We start from the raw sequence: 19,514 nt of genomic DNA, 5'->3' as shown, positions 1-19,514 counted from the left end.
GAGAGACCACCGCCCACCTCCCAGGACTAGAGTACGGAAAGAGATATGGATGTTAAACTGTTAACACCAGTGCCTACAGCATAGAAGGTGCCTAAGAAATGTCATCTCCTCCCTCATTCTCTTCCTTCTTTGTCCTCTGTTTCTGCTGAATCAAGCAGACAGCTGGGTCCCTGCTCTGTGGGTGGGGCATGAGGGTACCGGCAGCTTCCCAGCCCCTCTGCCTTGAGAGGAAGCCAACGGTGGCTGAGCTCTTGTCCAATTGCAGGTTTGCTCCAACCCAGAAGAGCCTGACATCTCTAAGTCTCTTCTGTCTCTAGCTCTGGACCCTCAGGAACCTGGAGAGGAATCAAATGAATCCAGGAAGGCAGAAGAGCCAAGCATCCTGAGCTCCGGGCACAGCCTGGAAGGGTTCTTCCATTCTAGGCTTTAACAAAAAAAAATTGTAATCGGCTGAGCATGATGGCTCATGCCTGTAATCCTAGCACTTTGGGAGGCCAAGGTGGGTGGATCACCTGAGCTCAGGAGTTCCAGACCAGCCTGGGCAACATGGCAAAACCCTGTCTCTACTAAAAAAATAATAATACAAAAAAATGAGTAGACATGGTGGTGCACACCTGCAATCCCAACTACTTGGGAGGCTAAGGCATGAAAATTGCTTGAACCTAGGAAGGGGAGGTCATAGTGAGCTGAGATCGCACCACTGCACTCCAGCCTGGGTGACAGAGTGAGATTCTGTCTCGGAAAAAAAAAAAAAAAAAATCATAATCATATCGCCTTCATTTAAAGTTTAAACTCAGTTATCCCAGCACTTACACCCGCCAGATTTAGTCATGATTTAATAAGGGCCCTATTTCACCTCCCTATGTTACAGATGAGGAAACTGAGGCATGACATCATGACATCTGTCATTACTTATCAGATGTCATCAGACTAATTTCACTTGGGCCATTCCCACATGGCTTTTCCTTGTAAACTTTACCACTTCCTCTGGTACCCAAACGGCATTAAATAGAATCTTTCCAAAAGTTTTCTTGACCATACTGAAATATTTTTTAACTGCTTCACCTGTATCCAGAAACCAAATACCAAAAATACAGAGAGTAACTCACAAGCATGACAGATTCCCAGAGAGTCAGGCCCCTCCCACAAACCATGCAAAGATTCCCCTGCTGTGAACAGAGGTGAGCTTGTAATTCACAAAGTGGGGCTCCAAGCAAATTGGGTAAACCAGAGAAGATGCCAGGATTCTGACCTGCAGTTCAGATGGCCATTGGGTGGCAGCTTCTCCTGTCTCAGCCCACCCAGAGCTGATTCTCTGTGCCCCTTATTTATGTGGACAAAAGAAACCCAGCGCCGGGGGCTCACATGGCACTGTGGGATACTGAATCAGGAAATGTCCAGGAGGCGCAGAGAGGAGAACTCACAGGCAGTTTATTTCAGCAACTGCAGTTTGTCCCATGAAAGAACAGGCATATGACCATCTTCTTGACTGTCCTGGAATAAACACAGGCTTCTCCCACCGTTCAACATACATTTGGAAAATCTAGTCATTGAAGTACCAATACGTGTCAAAGTTGTTGGAATTAGGGGCCTCACTCTTCTTTCACCAGTTCTTCATTTTGGCTATTTTTAAGGCTCTAATATGGAACCTTTCAGACTGCAGGGACATCCCTGAAGCCAAATAAGGCATCTGTGGCCCTTTCCCAGACTGTAGGCAGAAGCAATGGGTGGTTTCAGGACAAAACTCAATAAAATGTGACAGCCCCTGTCTGTGACCTCCAAACCACCAGCCATACTGTGCCCACTGTTCAATCCAGCCAGGTAACCCATCAGGGCACAGCTGGGGTGGGCTGGAAGCTACTGAGGTCCCTCCCTACCTGAAGACTCAGACGTTCCCACGACTGTAAGCAGGGAACCAACCAACATGCTGGGTGGCCTGAGATTCCAAGGGAGGGTAGCTGGTTTTATCCATTTTTCAGATGATCAACACTGAGGCTCGGGGAGGTGAATTACTTACCCCAAATCCAAGGCTACGGGCATACCTTGAGTGTGGTAACATGTGCTGGGCCCTGCTGATGTGCACCTGGGTGGGGACACCAGAGCACGTGGGATGGAGGGTGCACAGTTTCACTGAAAACCACAGGGTTTGTGCCCACAGAGGGTTTTTTTTACCATCTGAGGTGCTGTGTTTTCTTTAGAAACACTGCAGTTACTGTTTTTCTTTCTAATTTTCTTTGGGATTTTAACAATGCATGTATGGAATAAACGAACATCAAAGCTAGAAGGAAACTCAGGGGCTAGCCAGTCCAAACCCTCACCTTAGATGAGAAAGCTGAGGTTCAGAGACAGAGTGGCTCGCCCTTGGCTGCAGAGCAAGCCGATGGCTTCAGATACAACCAGGCTCATGTTGCCGCCTTCTCAGTACCGGACACACCTGTGCCTGCACTTTCAACACAGGCCAAGCCACTGCAGGGGCTGCTCAGTGGTAAGCGCTGGGCATCATGTTTCCCCAGAGCTCAGCTTCAAGGCAAAGAAGACACCCTGGGAAGCTCCTGGGTCTCCACCCTCAAACTCTTCTGGCCCCTCGAGCACCCACCATAGAAGGAGGGTCGTCCAGTGCCCCTAGTCATTGAGTGGTGGGCAGAAGGACCAAACCCTTTCTGCTTCCCCACAGTATCTCCTAAACAGACAGAAACTCAACTGACAATAGTCACAATCTGTGTCTGAGTTGCCCCCCTTGTCTCAATTCAGGGCCATCTCAATTAAAGTATTGCTAAGCAGAGCTAGATCTGATTCGGCAAACCTTTAGCCAAATGTCATCCTGGCCCACGGTCATCCTCTACAGAGAATCACGAAGCAGTTAATCCAATTTGAGTAAGACTAAAAATCATATATTGAATCCCTAGAACAACATGTAAAACAATAAAAGTTATGTTAATTATATATACTTAGTGCAGAAACCCCGTCTGTCCCGAAATGGTCAGTGAGGACAATACTTCTCTAGTGTTAATAATTAGCTTATCCTTGCCATGGAGACTAATGCAAGCTCTCTTCTCACGATTGTTAAAACCATAGTTTCCTCTACCATGGTAAATTACAAAAAGGATACAGACTACGGAGCCCCGAAGGGTGCAAACTATCACCAGATGCAACGAGAGACAACAGCTCCCTTCCGGTGATCCCTACACACTCCTAAAAGGTGTGCAGTAAATGAATGTCAGTAAATGGACTGATATTTTCAATCTGCCTGGATATAGTAGGAGATGTGTCAATCATTTAGTAGATAAAACAAAATTCTTTCGTTTCGCTTGTCAAAATTCTTAGGTCCTGCTTGTCTTTTTCAGCTACCAGAGAGTTCCAGGGGGCACATACTTCTCTCTTTCCTGGGCGTGAGCCCTGTTCTCTGACACACAGCTTAACAGAGGCTTTGCTTCTCCTAGGAATGTTCTAATTCCACAGCCAGTTTCCTCTGATTTCAGAAGCAAAGACTCATCAAACCCTGCCTACCATCCTAACCACATCCAGGATGGGAGATCCCTTCTCGGAACCGCTGGTTTCCCTATCCACAGAGAAGCTGAAAAGGTCACTGCTTATTCCTACAAAGCCCACTTCAGACCCACTGGCTGAAGCTAGCAAAAAAAATAAAATAAAACCATAGATTTCGTGAGATTTCATGCCCTGTGGCTTCCTCCTTGTCGTTCAGATGTTAGCTAAGATTTGCAAGGAAAAAGAACTGCTTTCAAATATACTAAGTAACTATGGAAATAAATTAAGCCACTGACGCTGGCTTGATAAAAAGCAGACCACCGAGACAATGACAAGCTAAGGAGGAAGCCAAGGGAAACGGTCCCCAGCAATGAAGTTAACTCTTTCCCAAGCCAGTCGTTTGGTGTGGAATATCTTTCGGTTGTGAAGATGCAACTCTTATTTAAACCTTATGCTAAGCAAGACCACAACGTCACTTCATTACCTGACTGAGGGAAGAGAGAAATGTAAACGTGTTGTTCCATTGTTCATTTGCCTGGAACATTCCTCTTATGTACATATATATCTAAAATTTGCTTCTTAGACCAAATGATGACCAAGCATCACTAGTATAATTTCTGCTACCACCTGCACACAACTGTACTCATGAAATGAATAGTTCAGCCAGAATTATAAAATGAGAGGCAAGAGGCTCCAACATGGAAATCAGGTCAACCCAGCATCCTCAGGCTTTGTTGGAAAGTGTGCTATTGGCCAGGTGATCACTACACACACCCATCTCAAAGGTTTTTTGCCACCTATCTGGTCATATATTTTCAGTAGAAATATAGTATCTGAATAACAAATGAAACAGGAAGAATGTGCATCCCATTAGCAGCTAAATGAACCCAAAAATTGTTACTCTGTATTTTCAAGGTTTGGTGTGAGAACTTATCAAATATTTAAAAACAACAGATGTGGCCAGGCGTGGTGGCTGACGCCTGTAATCTCAGCACTTTGGGAGGCTGAGGCGGGAGGATCACTTGAGGTCAGGAGTTCGAGACAAGCCTGGCCAAATGGTTTATATAGAAACCCCATCTCTATACTAAAATACAAAAAAAATTAGCCAGGCGTGGTGGCATGCACCTGTAGTCTCAGCTACTCGGGAGGCTGAAGCAGGAGGATTGCTTGAACCTGGGAGGCAGTGGTTGCAGTGAGCCGAGATAGCCCCACTGCACTCCAGCCTGGGCAACAGAGCGAGAGTCTGTCTCAATAAATAAATAAACAAACAGACAGGCAGCCTACCTTTTGTGTCTCCTACCCACAAAAGCCACTCACATGGCACCATCATGACTGTGAATAGGGGAGTCCAAGTATGGTGTGGTGCGCTGTAGAACGTCTCGATTCAGAGTGGGTCCCACTTCTGAAACAAGCAGCTTTGGAAAAGAATAGCTCTGCCCAGCCTGGCTACAGGCAGCTTTCCCACACATCTTTAGGGATGCACAAGGCTGGACCAGTTCACACCAGGGACTGGAAAAAGACTGAAAATTTCCGGGACCAGGGAGGGTCCATGTCCACAGGAATCAGGCTGATCTTTTCTAAACTCTCTGCTCATTGATTAAAAATAGCAATCAGCAACTCACTGGGTCTTCAGCAGTTCTGCCTGGTACAACCAGGAAGAGCCCAAGTCAGTGCAAGAAAGACGGATTTTGAGCTGCATTCTTTATTTCTAGTAGCTAAAAGTACAAGCTGTATAATTGTAAGCAGGTGGGAAGAACAGGAAGTGGGGAAGAACAAAGCTTGAAACCGGACAGTCACGACATGTGGCTGCAGTCCCGCCACTGTCGTGGTAAATGCTTTCTCCTCCTCAACTGCAAACTCCTTTGCCTATAAAATGCTAGGACTGGCCCAAAAGCTTTCGGGAAAAGTCTCTGCAAGCGCTGATGCTCCATATTTCAAACTACTCTTTAATCAGAAACATATTAACCAATTTTAAAAAGCTTTTAAACACATTTGTTTACAACACTGAAGACTTGAGTCATACATCTTGCTCATGGAGGATGTGATTGGCACAGTTTACACCGAAAGACTGTTTGCAATGGCTCACAGGTTAACTCCTTGGAGACTATTAAAGGCAAATGGAATGCATTTGTCCCTTCTCTGCTTCCATCTGAACTGTGGTGGGAAGTAGAATCTAGGAGTGTCCAGAAGAGCTGCCCAGTCCCCAAATTCATAGCTATCGGGCTTGGAAATTATGAGACAAATCACAAATCAGGATCACAATATGAAAATGTGTTTGCTCGCTGGTCACAGTGGCTCATGTCTGTAATCCCAGCACTTTGGGAGGCCAAGGTGGGCAGATCACCTGAGGTCAGGAGTTCGACACCAGCCTGACCAACATGGTGAAACCTCATCTCTACCAAAAAATACAAAAAATAGCCAGGCATGGTGGTGCACGCCTGTAATCCCAGCTACTCAAGAGGCTGAGACATGTGAATTGCTTGAACCCAGGAGGTGGCAGTGAGCCAAGATCACACCACTGCACTCCAGCCTGGGTGACAGAGCAAGACTCTATCTCAAAAGAAAAGAAAAAAAAAATTGCCCTTCCATATTACCAGGCAGTACTAGAAAATCATTTTCAAATTTGCTGGGTAGCTGGGCAAAACAGTTGAGGATTACAATTTTGCTCCAGATAACTTTCAAAGTGGATTACTCACCATGAGAATAGACTAAATTTCACAAGTCACAAAATGGAAGACAATGTTTTTAAAGTCCCGAACATGAGCCTGGTGTGGCTACAGCCTCAAAGCCTTTGGAGTATTTAACAGGGGAAAGGGCTCACTGCTTTTAGACAAGCTTCTTCCCCATGCATTTTTAATGCATGACATTTTAAGCAATGCATTAAAAATAAGAATGGGATTTTTAAAAAAAGCTTTTCATTTGCCATTTGCGTTTGGAAGATTGGAGTACTCACAGGCATCATTTCAGCCGAATTTCTAAGTATTACACTCTACAGCTAGCAACGTTCCACCCAAGTGATTGGCAAGGCATTATTACGATAATGTCCTCAATTTTCACATACAGTATTTGAGCTGTTTGCTTTCTCAGAATACAAAACCCTGAGCTATTTTCTGTAATTATACCAGATGCATTTTAAGAAGCGTTCTTAGTCTTGAAAAAAGGAAAGAAAACAATCCTGCAACTACTGAGGTCTGTTTGGTTTTTCTCCTGAGAACAGAGGAGCCACTGAATGTCACCTTCTTAATGGGCTCACAGTCAGCCCTTCGCTGGGTTAATTTGCTTAGCATATTTTATGTAGCAACCTTAGAATACTGCTCTGCACAGACTGGAGGGCTGGACGTGGCTTGAGATTGTTGAAATCAATTCAATGGCACCCTTCGTTCCAGAAAATCAAACTGCAGATGTTGAGAAAGTGCTCCTGTCTGACTCAAGCTCCATGTGTCCAAGGGCAACTTGTGCTGGTGGAAGGCCAGATCTGCCGTCCCCTCCCTGAGCCCCAGCCACCACCCAAGGTTTCCTCAGCTCCCAGTGCCCCTAACCCTAGAGTCGCACAGGGATCTGCTCTCAGAGCTTGGTTGCTTTAACGCTCTGTTGCCACCTTGAAGTGTTTCGTAATATTTGAATGTGGGGCACACATTTTCATTTTGCACTAAACCCCACAAATTATGTAGCCAGTCCGCGCCCCACTCCCCATGCCAAAGGCAGAGGAAATGCGAAGTTCTCCCTGCTCCCTTACCCTGCTTAACATTGTGCTTGATTCACTCATTCTCTTTGGCTTTGGTATCTGTAATGGCTCCCAACTGCCCCACACAGAATCCCACTCCTTTCTCAGCCCAGCACTTGGGGCCTCTTACAGCCTAGCCCAGCCCTGGTTTCCCCTGTCTCCTTAGTTCCGCCCTCTCCCCACCACTATCTCCTCCATTTCTAGTCTAGTCTTTGTTCTCGCTTCTGGGCCTGGTCTGCAGGTAGGACTCTGGGCACGCCCCTCCCCACCATTTCTGACGTTTAACAATAGGTATGCCTCACACGTATCATTTCCACCTAGGTAGCTACACTGTACACTTGGCAGCCCACCACCAACACTCAACTGTACCAGCTCCCGCTCCTTGCACTGACACCTTGGGGGCCTGCCTCCTCCTCTCAGCTGCAAGGCCCTTGTCCTGAGCTTTGAGCGCCCACAGACCAGGCAGAACTGGTCCACCTCAGCTGTAGAACAAACACTTCACCAACAGTGGAGAAGTAAACAGTTATTCCAAACAATGTGGGTTCAAAAAAATCTAGAACAGCCTGATTCATCTGAAGCTAGTTTAGGCAGCTTGGATTATCCAGACAATAGCCTCATTTCTCTTCCTTTCATGCACGTGGACATGGCTAGGTAACCACCAGAAGGGAAGAACACAGCCCATGACCTTGGCATCAGCTTGGAGCCCAAACTATGCAGCAGTGCGTCCGACCTTTTCCCACACTCCCTACCTGGTATCTATGAGAGCCTTTAACATGCCAGCTCCAAAAGAAGACACCTTGACTCTCTACAAAGAAGTTCATGGCCTGAGGTAGAAGGCAAGAGGAGGCCACATGGCTCCTAAAATAGGATGACAGCCATGGCGACTATAGAGTTCCTTGCTGCCAAGGGCAATTCTGACAAACGCACTTATGAAACCTGGCATTTAGACAGGCCAAAGTCCTCCCACTCGGTAAAAGAGGTTCTCTTTATTCTGTCTTCTTTAATATTCTCTTACTTGTTGAGCAACAGAAGGGAGAATAGAATAGGAAATTGTGGTTACCTGGGAACAGAGACATAGGGAGGACTGGATTTTCCCCAGCTCACCCACCATGGATTTTCCAGACTCCCACCAATGAATAAGAGGCAGAATTCCAGGAAGGACATAAGCTAGGACTGATACAAATATCAAACTCTTTGACTAAAGTCGTCTGCCCTACCTGTTGGTCAGCAGTCCTATGAAAGGGTTGGTGATGAGCTGGACGGTGGCTTTCGAGGCAAACAACAGACCGACTTGCACGTTTTCATTCAGGAGGTCTTTGTCTTCACTGGGACAGTCGGAAGGGACAGCGGATGCGTTGGTCACCATGTGCTGTGTGGTGGTCTGATGAAGCGGCCCTTCCTGCAGGTCTCTGGTAGCGTTCCCAGTGACCATGGTCGAGTTGTCATAATAGGAGAAGATGCTCCGGAAGCTGTCTGAGCTGGAGGCCGTGTGCACTGGCCTGGCCGTCTGGATTTCTGTAGCATTCTTCTCATGCTTAATGCTGTACAGATAACTTGGGATGATGGGGACTGGGGATGAGAGCAGAGTGGCAAGGTGGTGATCACACTGAAACCCTCTCCAGGAAAAAAAATCAGCAAAAAACTATGGTTGCATCGGCCAGGAGCAGTGGCTCACACCTGTAATTCCAGGTCTTTGGGAGGCTGAGACGGGTGGATCACCTGAGGTCAGGAGATCGAGACCAGCCTGGCCAACATGGAGAACCCCTCTCTCTACTAAAAATACAAAAATTAGCTGGGCATGGTGGCACCCGCCTGTAATCCCAGCTCCTTGGGAGGCTGAGGCAGGAGGATCGCTTGAACCTGGGAGGTGGACGTTGCAGTGAGCCAAGATCGCACCACTGCACTCCAGCCTGGGCGACAGAGTGAGACTCTGTCTCAAACAAACAAACAAAACAACAACAACAACAACAAAACTATGGTTGTGTCAAATGCCAGAAGAGATCCAGAGAGGTTGCAGGTCTACCCCAAAAACAGGAGCCCTGTGCCAGATGTCTACAATGACATTGCAGCAAGTTCACTTTCCTTAGCTCACTAGAAAGAACCAAGCCCCCAGCGGCCCTGAAGACTATCTCCTCTCAAAGGCAGCTGCTGTGCTGAACTGACTGCTCCCACAGATTCTGTCGTTTGTGGGTTTCTTCCACATTGTTCCTTCAAGGAATATTTCAGAAAAGCAAAATGTGGTCTGATGTCAACACAGTGCTGACCTGGGGTCAACCGGTGCTTCTAAGAAAGAGAGGCTCAAAAGACTTTCAAATGAATGAATCAAGGAAACAGAAAACTACATTTCATTATGTGTCTTAGAAAAAAATTAACCTGCAGGAAGTAATAACTTGGAAATTCTGCAACAAGCCCACTTCATCCTTCCATTGTGTGAGTAGGAATCTGCAATTTTTCCTACAACTTGTAAGATTTAAGAATTCCTGAGACTTTCACAAGGAAAAAGCAAAACTGTGACACAGACCAGGCTTGGTGGCTCACGCCTGAAATCCCAGCACTTTGGGAGGTCGAGGCGGGTAGATCACCTGAGGTCAGAAGTGCAAGACCAGCCTGGCCAACATGGCAAAACCCTGTCTCTAATAAAAATACAAAAATTAGACAGCTTTGGTGGCGCAGGCCTGTAACCCAGCTACTCGGGACGCTAAGGCAGGAGAATCACCTGAACCCGGGAGGTGGAGGTTGCAGTGAGCCAAGATTGCGCCACTGCCCTCCAGCCTGGGCAACAGAGTGAGGCTCCGTTTCAAAAAACAAACAAAAAACAAAACAAAAAGCAACAACAAAAAAAATACAAATTAAATTGTGAAACATATAATCGAAGCTGTAAGCACATGTGTCCAATGGAGCATTCCAGCCTAAGCAGAACTAATACCCTTGGTACTGAACAGGGATGAGCTCCACGGCTCTGATAACTCCTTGAGATGAAACCTATCAGATGCTCTGAAAACCGCTGTGAGAAAACCTGCAAATGGAGAGAAAGGAAACAGCTCCCACCACTTACAGTCTAAATGAGTCGTGATTTTTTTTCATTCGTTAAAAACTGGGATTTTTTTTTTTAAGGAAATGCATACCAAATCCTTCTCTGTTAATGGGCCTAATTAAGAGATCTGAATTTCAATTACTTAATTTTTCAAAATTCCATTATAGGAAAAAGAATAAAACCAACATTGTTCAAATCGCTCTTGCAATGGTTCCTGAAATATTTCCATCTCAAGTCATTCACTAATACAATATACCTGAATGTCTTTTTTTTTTTTTTTTTTTTTTTTGGAGTAAGGGATCGAAACTTGCTCTTTTAGGTACTACACCAAATTATTAACCTGCATTTTCGAGTAGCCCAATAATTATTCTAACACGTAATTTTGAACTTTAGGAATTTCTCTTCTGGAACAGAAATCTTTTTCATCGCAGTGAAAGCAGGCAAGAGGATGCGGGAAATTATCAGGGGGAAACATAAGTTCTGGGTCTTATCGGATGTCACAGTTTTTGACCCGAGCATCAGGAAAGCGAAGCCACCAAAGCGGCTCCTCCTAGCCCGGGGGCGGCAGCCTAGAGGGGATGTCTTTTTTGCAAAGCGAGTTCTCCAACTTTCCCGGGGCTTGGCGGAGCTCCGGGACCGCGCTGGGGTAAGCGAAGTGCCGGGGAAGGGGCGCCGGGACTGGGGTGCCGGGGCAGGGGTGCCCTGTCCGCACGTACCCACGACAGTGAGCAGCATGTTGTCCAGCAGCAGCGCCAGGAACACGATGAACAGGATGAGCTTCCGCGAGCGGCGGCTCTCCTGCAGCCAGCGGACCAGCGCCAGCTCGCTCAGGGCCATGTCTCCGGGGCTCCGCTGCGGGCGCGGCGCGCGGTGAGGACCCAAGGCGGCCGGGGACCCCCATTCTCCCGCCCCCCAGGCCGCGGAAGGGAGAGTCAGGGAGCCGCGCGCACCAGCATCCGGGGACACCCCCGGGCGCCCCAGCCTGGGCTCACCTGCCTCGAGCACGTCCCCACGAGCGCCTGCGCTCCCTGGAAAGAGCGCCCGCGAGCGCCGTCGGAGACCCAATCTGGGGACCCAACCTGGAACCCCCAGGACGCTGCCCCGATCCCCGCCGCCCCCAACTGTGCCACTTCCCAAACTGCACGCTCGGCCCCATGCACCTTGCACCCTGCGCCCCGGCTGCCCCGGGGTCCCTGTAGCCCCGCTCGCGTAGCTCTGGGGGCCTCCCTGCCTCCTGCCTCCCCCGGCCCCGCTCCCCTCCGGCTCCGCGCCCTGCGAGCAGGGAGCCGGGGCCGCGTTACCTCGGGGTCGCCTGCTATGCGTGCCCGAGTCCTCCGCGCCCGCGCCACCGCCCGCAGCGCAGTGGGCTCCGTCAGTCCGGGCGGCTCCGGGTCGCAGTCTCCGCCCCAGCGCCCCTCCGCCGCCGCTCAGTTTACCCCTTCCGACTCTGACGTCACGGCCGGAGGGAGTGGGGGCGGGGGGCTGGGGCGCCCCGGTCTCCGCCCGCCCGCGCCGTCGCTGCGCAGGAGGGGCCGCCTCCCTGTCCCCGCCTCGACCGCGGCCGCGCCTCTTCTCCGGACCCTGCGCGTGGCCGAGTGCCTTGGGGACTCGGGCCTGGGGAAGCGGCAGGGGCGCAGAGGGAAAGAGGTCAGAGACCCTGGACGAAGGGTGAAGGGCCAGGGACCAAGGCGAGGAGACAAGGCTTTCTTGTGGGTCCAAGTAGTGGCACGAGCTGCTTTGAATAAATCAGGTGGCTCTTTGAGCCTCAGTGTCCCTGAAATGGGCCTTGAGGACGGGAATGATGGCCGTTGGGTAAGATCGCCAGCGGTGACAGGTGCTGGGAGCCAGGGACAGGCTTCTCTTTCCTGAGAAAGCCACGCTTTGCACCCACCATTCCCTCCCCTCTCCTTCCTCTGCAGCCGCGATGCGGGGGTGCCACTCGGAGGAGCCTTTGAGTCCTGGGCATCCTCAAGTTGGTGACCGGGGAAAAAGGGGATACCTTTCAGTGTCGCCCTACGGTGGGAGCTGAGGAGGTGAGGGTCCCAGGTCTCAGAAAGTGAGAGCAGTGAGTTTGGGCCTCTGGGGCCACTTGAGCAGGGGACCCTGGAGGCTAGGTGAGTGCCCCTGGCCTCTGAGAAAGGGCTAGGGGGTGGGTTGTGGGTGGGGCAGCAGGCTTAGGCCCTGTGTCCTGTACTCTCGCCCCTCGGTCCTGTGCCTGGGCGTCTGGGTGAGAGGTAGTTCCTAGAGCCAGGGGCCTGTGTGTAGCTGGTGCAGAGCTGTCATCCTCACTGCCAAGGGCTAAGGGCCTGCCTTTGATTTACAGGTCCCTTATAGAAGCAAAGGAGAAACAAACAGATGCCCTCTGACATCGCTGGAGCTCTGCAGGCCCCTCCGAGGGGACCATGGGAGCAGGAGCTGTTTTCTTGGAAAACCACCTAGAATAAATGTCACCCTGTCACAGTCTCTTAGCAGAAGAGTGGCCTTGTTTTATTAATGTTAGCTTGTTGTCAGCAGGAGGCCACTGAGAACAGCAGTGTGGTGTGTGGCTGTCCCCGCTCTCTCCGCCTCCCTACTCCCTTGCAGAGACCCCCTGTGCTTCCCATTGCTACCCCGAGTGTGAGAAGAGATGGTTGAACAGGTAAGTAGGTCAGGAACATGGGTCTCCAGGATGTCGCAGGATGTACGCAACTTAAATATTAAACAGGGAGGACAGAAGGAAAACCACTTAGGAGGAGGAAGCAGATGGCAGAGAGCCATTTAAGATGGCAGGAGGGTATCACTCACGGAGTGCCCCAGAGTGCTTGCTCTGGAGTTTCAGAACCTAAGATGCAGACTTTACCCCAGGGACCATGGGGACAGAGAACCATTATGGTAAAGGGTGCCTACCAACATGCCCAGGTCCCAGTCTGCTACTTCTTGACTGGTGGCCTTGGGCTAGTTATGTATCCTCTTCGTGGCTTAGTTTCACCATCTCTGGAATGGAGATACTCACCAGACCTACTGCAGCGTGGTTGTGAGAATTCCACGGGAATGCATAGGCAGCTCTTAGCACAGTGCCTGGCACAAAGTGAGAGCTCTGTAAGTGCCGGCCCCTCATTCATGTGGTGAATATGTGTTGAGTTCTTACTGTGTGCCAGGCACTGTGGTTAATGCTGGGGAGACAGTAAAAGTCCAGACAAATCCCTGCTGACATTCTGAGCTGATAGCAGCATCATAGCAGTGAACACTGGAAGCCACACCAAACTCCAGCCCAGATAGCTGGATGTAGATGGCTCCAAGGACAGTGCCAGCCTGGCATTCCCACCTCCCGATCACTGCCAACACCCCTAGAACAGTATGGCCTATAACAGGGTCTTCAGACTTTTTGTTGAAACCCTCTAAAAAATGTTTAACAATATGTTTGCCTTATACATTTTCAAGTTGGCATCTACAATGAGTTTTTTAATCATATATTTAAATAGGGCATATTGTATTTATTGACCTTTATATATAAAACTATTATATCTCTCTTTTAAATATACCCAAAGGAATTTATATAAGAACACAAAAGTGCCATGTTATACTTAAAAATATAAACAAGCATCCCTTTAATAGTCAAAATATTTACATTGTGTCCTTTACCCCTTTAAAGTATGTTTCCATTCTGTTTCCAGCATATTTTTATCCTACTGTAATGCTTTTATCGTTTAAATTCTGTATTCATCACATTATCTATTATGTGAACTACGACAAATATGTGACTATGCATTAGCTTTTCAAAATTTTCTACATATGGACATAAATATGGCAACAATAGACACTGAAGACTACTAAAGGGGAGAGGGAGGGAGGGGAGAAAAGGTTGAAAAACTAACTCTTGGGTACTATACTCACTACCAGGGGTACAGGATCGATCATACCCCAAACCTCAGCATCACTCAATACACCCATGTAACAACCCTGCACATGTACCCACTGAATCCCCAAACAAAAGTTGAAACTATAAAAAAAAGTGTAGGCACAGTGACTCATGCCTGTAATCCCAGCATTTTGGGAGGCTGAGGTGGGAGGATCTCTTGAGGCCAGGCGTTCGAGACCAACCTGGGCAAGATAGTGAGACCCTCTACAAAAAAAATTAAGAATTAGTCGAGCGTGGGTACACAACTGTGGTCCCAGTTACTTGGAAGGCTGGGTTGGGAGGACCACTTGAGCCCAGGAAGTCAAGGCTGCAGTAAGCCATGATCACACCACTGCACTCTAGCCTGGGCAACAAAGCAAGACCCTACCTCAAAAATAAATAAATAAATAAATAAATAAATAAATAAATATTTTCTTATGGCCATAAGGCCCTAAAATTCTCTTTAGGATTATCTGATTATACCATTGATTAATGGTATTTAAATGATCAAGACATCATACACAAATATGCATTTTGATAAATAATTATTAAACATAAAAAGGAAAATTGTATTAAAAGTACATTACTTAAGAGACGCATAGGGAGGGGATTTTTGGAGCCTTGATGAAAGAGACACCAAAAGTCTCTGTTTGGTGCCAAGGATGTTTTTGTGCCTCAGGACACTGTATATAGGAAGGGGGTCAGACTCAGGTTAGACAGGAAGGGAGCCTTTCTTTGCCCAGGGGAAGATGGGAGACTGTGGAGAGGGGAGGCCATGCAGGAGCATGTGCATGTCCCCACGCAGGTCCATCTCAGCCAGATGAGCTTTAAAATGGAAGACATGAAAACTGAGGGTCTCAAAAGCTTGGGACATCTTCATATACACTCAGTGTCCTGCCATTCCAGGCTGAAGAGCCTCCACAGCCACTTCTGATACTTCTCAGCCCTTGCCTTCCCCCTCTGGCCACAGTGGTTCCTCTCAGCATTTCTCTGCTGCAGGGTCTTTGCACATTTTCCTTCCTCTTCCTCTTCTTTTCTAGTTATTTCCTCTCTCAGTCCCAGCATCGCTTCCTGGAGGAAAGCATGCGGTCCAGCATGAGACAGGCCCCTCCCTTACAAACCCTCATGAAGGTGTTACTTCTTTTTACTTCACTTCCTCCTTTGAGTAACCCTCAAAGAAGCATTTCTTCCTCTAGAGTCACTTCCTCTCTAGAGGGAAGTAACTCTCCCTCCTCTCCCTCCACTCACTTGCACCTTTTTTAGACACTGGAGACTGAGGAGGTACAAAGGTGGTACCAGGATTGACTTTTTCATTACATTTCAATATTTGGGAATGATAATTTCTAAATTCTATTTAGGAAGTAGCCACCTGGGACATAGCAGTTATTTGAAATAGACATTACTGGAGATACACTAACAGGAGTTTAAGCTGTAGACAGCATCCTAGTGGGGGTCCCTTACAAGTTACATGACCTTGGTCATGCTGCTTGACTTTTACACATCTCAGTTTCTTATCTGTCTCTCCAGCAGGTTAACAGTCCCTCCCTCCCAGCGTAGTTATAGAGAGAAAGTGGGATGGGCCTTGCCTAGTACCTGACATCCATTAGGTGTTCTCTGTTACTGGAAAATGGGAAGTGCTGGATACAGGGAAGGTGTAGGTGTTTCCTGGGGGAAAAATCCTCAGGTGCTCCCCCACCAGAGAACTTGGAAACAAGGACGATACCCTCAACTCCTGGGCATTAAGCTGTGACATGCAAATAATGGGTCAGAGCAGAAACGAACAAGGCCATCCCAAGAGACTCAATGGTTCCTAGGCTAGCCCAACCTGGCGTACTATTATCACACCGACAGGGAAGGAAGGGAGAGTAGAGTAGCCAGGCAGGAGCCAGCAAGCTGGCACAGGATTGGAACAGATAGGTCACAGAAGGGGGAGCCCAAATAGCTACCAAGCTCATGAAGAGACACTCACACACTAGTAATCAGAGAAATGCCTATTAAAATGAGGTCGAGATGCAGCCCTACACCCGGAGCACTGGCAACAATAGGAAGTTGGGTGAGGCCATTTGTTGGTGAAAATATAGGGAAACAAGGGTACTTTCCTTGGGGTGCATGGGGACTGGTACAGCCTTTCTGGAGAGCAATCAGGAACTTTTTGGTGGAATTAAGTAAGTGCCCACCCTCTGATCCAGAGTGCTCTCTCTGCCATCTTCTGTTCAAACCAAGAAGCCAGATGTAAAAGCCCCCCAGAGGCTACCCACAGAAGAGCCCCTGCACAAAGAGCTGCTCCCAGGAAGAGCCTGGGTAAATGTAGGATACATTGTAGGTTTCAGGGCACACCAGGGAAGTCGCTGAGACAGTTACCACTGCGCTTTGTGGGAAATTCCATCCCATTTGTACATAGCCCCAGGTGTCTCCCATGGCCTGTATCTCAGTCCCCTGAATCTCCAGGGCTAGCAGCTTCAACTGAACTTTCCTAGGAGGGCTCCATCTAGACATGATTTGTTTGCGTCATCTTCAGACTGGATAGAGCAAGTGTCTTTTGGGCAAGACCCTCAAGAGCTCCTTGCCAATCTCCTCCTAGGAGAGCAAAGACAAGGTGCTAGTGGGAGGATTACCACGTGGCTTAAGGGAGGGTCTGGCTGCTCCCCACGCTGTGGCTGGAGAATAGGAAGTGAGAGGGCCCAGAACAGGGACCTGAAGGTAGGCTGTAGTCTCTCTCTCTCTCTCTCTCTCTCTCTCTCTCTCTCTCTGTGTGTGTCTCTCTCTATCCTGTTCGTCTCTGAGAAATCCCTACTCAGAACCTAAGGGGCATGGACAAGGATGGTCATTGCCATGTTGTGTGCAGCAGTGGGGAATTGAGGCAACCTGGGTTTCCCTCACTAGGGAAGATGTAGGTGAAATGTGGAGGACGTGACTGTAGAGTACCATGGAGCCATGGAAGCCGTGCACTGCATTGCACACATCTCCACAGGCAGATTTTAGGAGGCCTTGGGTCTTGGGAGGAGGAGGAGAGTAAGTTCTATAGCATAATTTCAAGTGGGTACATGACAAGCACATGGACACCATTACATTTTTGGAGGCTTCATTCCCATCCAAGGGTATGAATCAAGCACATTGGAAGTGGATCCCCTTCTCCGGGAGGGGGCCAGGAGTGGGGATCTAGGATGAAGTGGAAATAAGTGAAAAGAAACCAAGAAACGGGCACCACAGTCTGCTCAGAACTGGGCAGAGGATCAACTCACCTCTCTGTACATAAGGTACCCCACCACTGCCACCCCTGCCAAAAGGATGTGTTGGTGATAAAGTGGCTGTCACCATAGACACTTAGAAAAGGCAAACACTTTCAATGTAGCGTTGGCTGCCTGAACACACAGGCCATGCAGGGAGATGCCTCCCGGGGAGCAGGCAGGGCCATGTGCTGTCTCAAGCCAGACTGAAGGGCAGTGATAGCAGATGGAAACCTCCTTCCCCAGAAAACAATGGCAAAACATCGGAAAAGGGCTATGTCTGGCTCAAGGCAAAAGACTCTTGGATGGATTCTTTTTTGTTTTGTGGTTTTGTTTTTGGCCTTTTCCCTCTAACTTCCTTTATAAACCTTTAACTGTTTAAAATTAAAATTATAACATCATCTTGAGGGATTCATGACATAAGCAGATGTATTACTTACAACAACTGTTATTAAGGGATGGGGGTGGTTCTGGGGCTATAATGAGACCATATTTCCATACTTTATGTGAAGGACCTGTGATTAACTGTAAATGGACTGTAAAAAGTTAAGGATGTATGATGGAATCCTAGGACAACCACTGTCAAAAATAATGCAAAGAATCGCTAAACAGCTAACAGAAAAATTAAAACTAAATGCATTCTAAGAAAAAGTATTCAAGTCATTTTGAAAGAAGGGGAAGGAGGAACAGATGAACAAAAACCAGAGGAGTCAGGCAGAAAACAAAAAGAAAATGATAGAGGAAATCGAGCTAAATCAAAAATTATGTTAAACATTAATAAACACTACAAATAAAAGAAAGTCATTGTCAGAAATGATTTTAAAAAGAGTCTCAACTCTATGTTGTCTATAAGAGACACTCTTTAAATATAAAGACACAGATCAGTTGAAAGTAAATGAATGAAAAAAATACAATGCATATAAACTGTAAGCCTAAGAAGGCTGAAGTGAGTGTATTAATTTCAGATAAAATAGATTTCAAAAACAAAACTTGAAACAGAGATTTAAAAGGTGCTTTCATTATGAGAAAAGGAGTCAGTCAACAGGAAGATATAGAAGTCGTAATGCATATGCATCCAATGATAAGGCCCCAAATCTATGAAACAAAAATGGACAGAATGAAAGGGAGAAATAGACATTTCTATAATCAAAGTGGGGAAATTGAACACCCTTTCTCAACAATTGATAGAACAGCTGAACAAAAAAATCACCAGCCATAGAAGATCAAAACAATAGCAGCGGCCACCTTGGCTTAATTGGTATTTATTTACACCAAACAGCAGCAGACTTCACATTGTTTTCAAGAGTACATGGAAAGTCTCCTCCAAGATCTGTCTCATTCAGGTGGAGGGTTGTTTTTCACGTGACGCCAACTCAGTCAGTTGTTTAGCATACAGGTAAATGATGAGACTATGATTAGAAAAAGAATGTATTTCATTCTCACGCATTTCTGAGGTTTTCTGCGTAGGCAGCTGCAAAAGAACGTTTTCTGTATAAAATTTAACCAAATCGACTCTTCTGATTTTAAGAGGGAATGGGAAGGCAAATGTCAATTTACTTGAAGGATGCCTCCCTGACTGCCAATGACATTAGGTCATAGATGCTCTAACTTAATAATTCAATCACTGAATTAACTGGCTTCATGTGGCATTATCTGTAAATGAGGGTCTCCAGGTTTGGCTACTTTAATAGAATCACTAACCTGTCTGAGGACATTTGCTGTCATTGAAGGCTGCAGAGGAGCCAGCTGGCTGTAAAGAGCAGGTTTTCATTCGCTTCATGCCTTGATCCTCCACTCTCATTTAGACTATTGCAATCCCCCCTCCCACTCCTACCCCCATGTCGGCTCCCAGCATCCCCAGGCCTCATACAGTCTACCTTCCTCCCCAGCCAGAGACAGCTGCAAAAAACCAACATGGTCACACCACTTCCTTGTCTAAAACTCTTCAATGGCCTCTCACTTGGGATAATGTCCAGAGTTTTCCATGTGGCCCAATGGGACACGACTGGTCTAGCCCTGCCCACTCTTTCCATCTTAATTTGCCACATTTGTCCTTGCTGTCTATCTCAGATCAGATTCCCTTATGATTCTCTGGGCTCTTGCATGGCTTCAGATGTCTTTGTGTATCTCCAGGGCCCTAGAATTCCAGCCTGAGAAGCACTGGCC

At 47.6% G+C, this 19,514-nt stretch overlaps 2 protein-coding genes across 2 annotated transcripts in view; one reads left to right on the top strand and one right to left on the bottom strand.

Moving 5' to 3' along the window:
* The window catches only part of SLC18A2 (solute carrier family 18 member A2), a 38,938-nt gene extending 27,326 nt beyond the window's left edge, over nucleotides 1–11,612 (bottom strand). The window contains exons 1-3 of the mRNA XM_050804016.1: nucleotides 11,546–11,612; nucleotides 10,961–11,096; nucleotides 8,428–8,779 (exon numbers count right to left, since the gene is read on the bottom strand). Coding sequence (XP_050659973.1) covers nucleotides 8,428–8,779; nucleotides 10,961–11,081 — 473 coding nt within the window. The 5' untranslated portion in view covers nucleotides 11,082–11,096; nucleotides 11,546–11,612. The remainder of the gene's footprint in view (nucleotides 1–8,427; nucleotides 8,780–10,960; nucleotides 11,097–11,545) is intronic.
* Nucleotides 1–19,514, top strand: part of SHTN1 (shootin 1) — a 905,549-nt gene that overhangs the window by 550,556 nt on the left and 335,479 nt on the right. The gene's annotated exons all lie outside the window — the stretch shown is intronic.

The sequence above is a fragment of the Macaca thibetana genome, chromosome 9, assembly GCF_024542745.1.
Source record: "Macaca thibetana thibetana isolate TM-01 chromosome 9, ASM2454274v1, whole genome shotgun sequence".
NCBI lineage: Eukaryota > Metazoa > Chordata > Mammalia > Primates > Cercopithecidae > Macaca > Macaca thibetana.
Note: the sequence above shows the minus strand (reverse complement) of the source record. Positions and strands in the feature narration are given on the sequence as shown.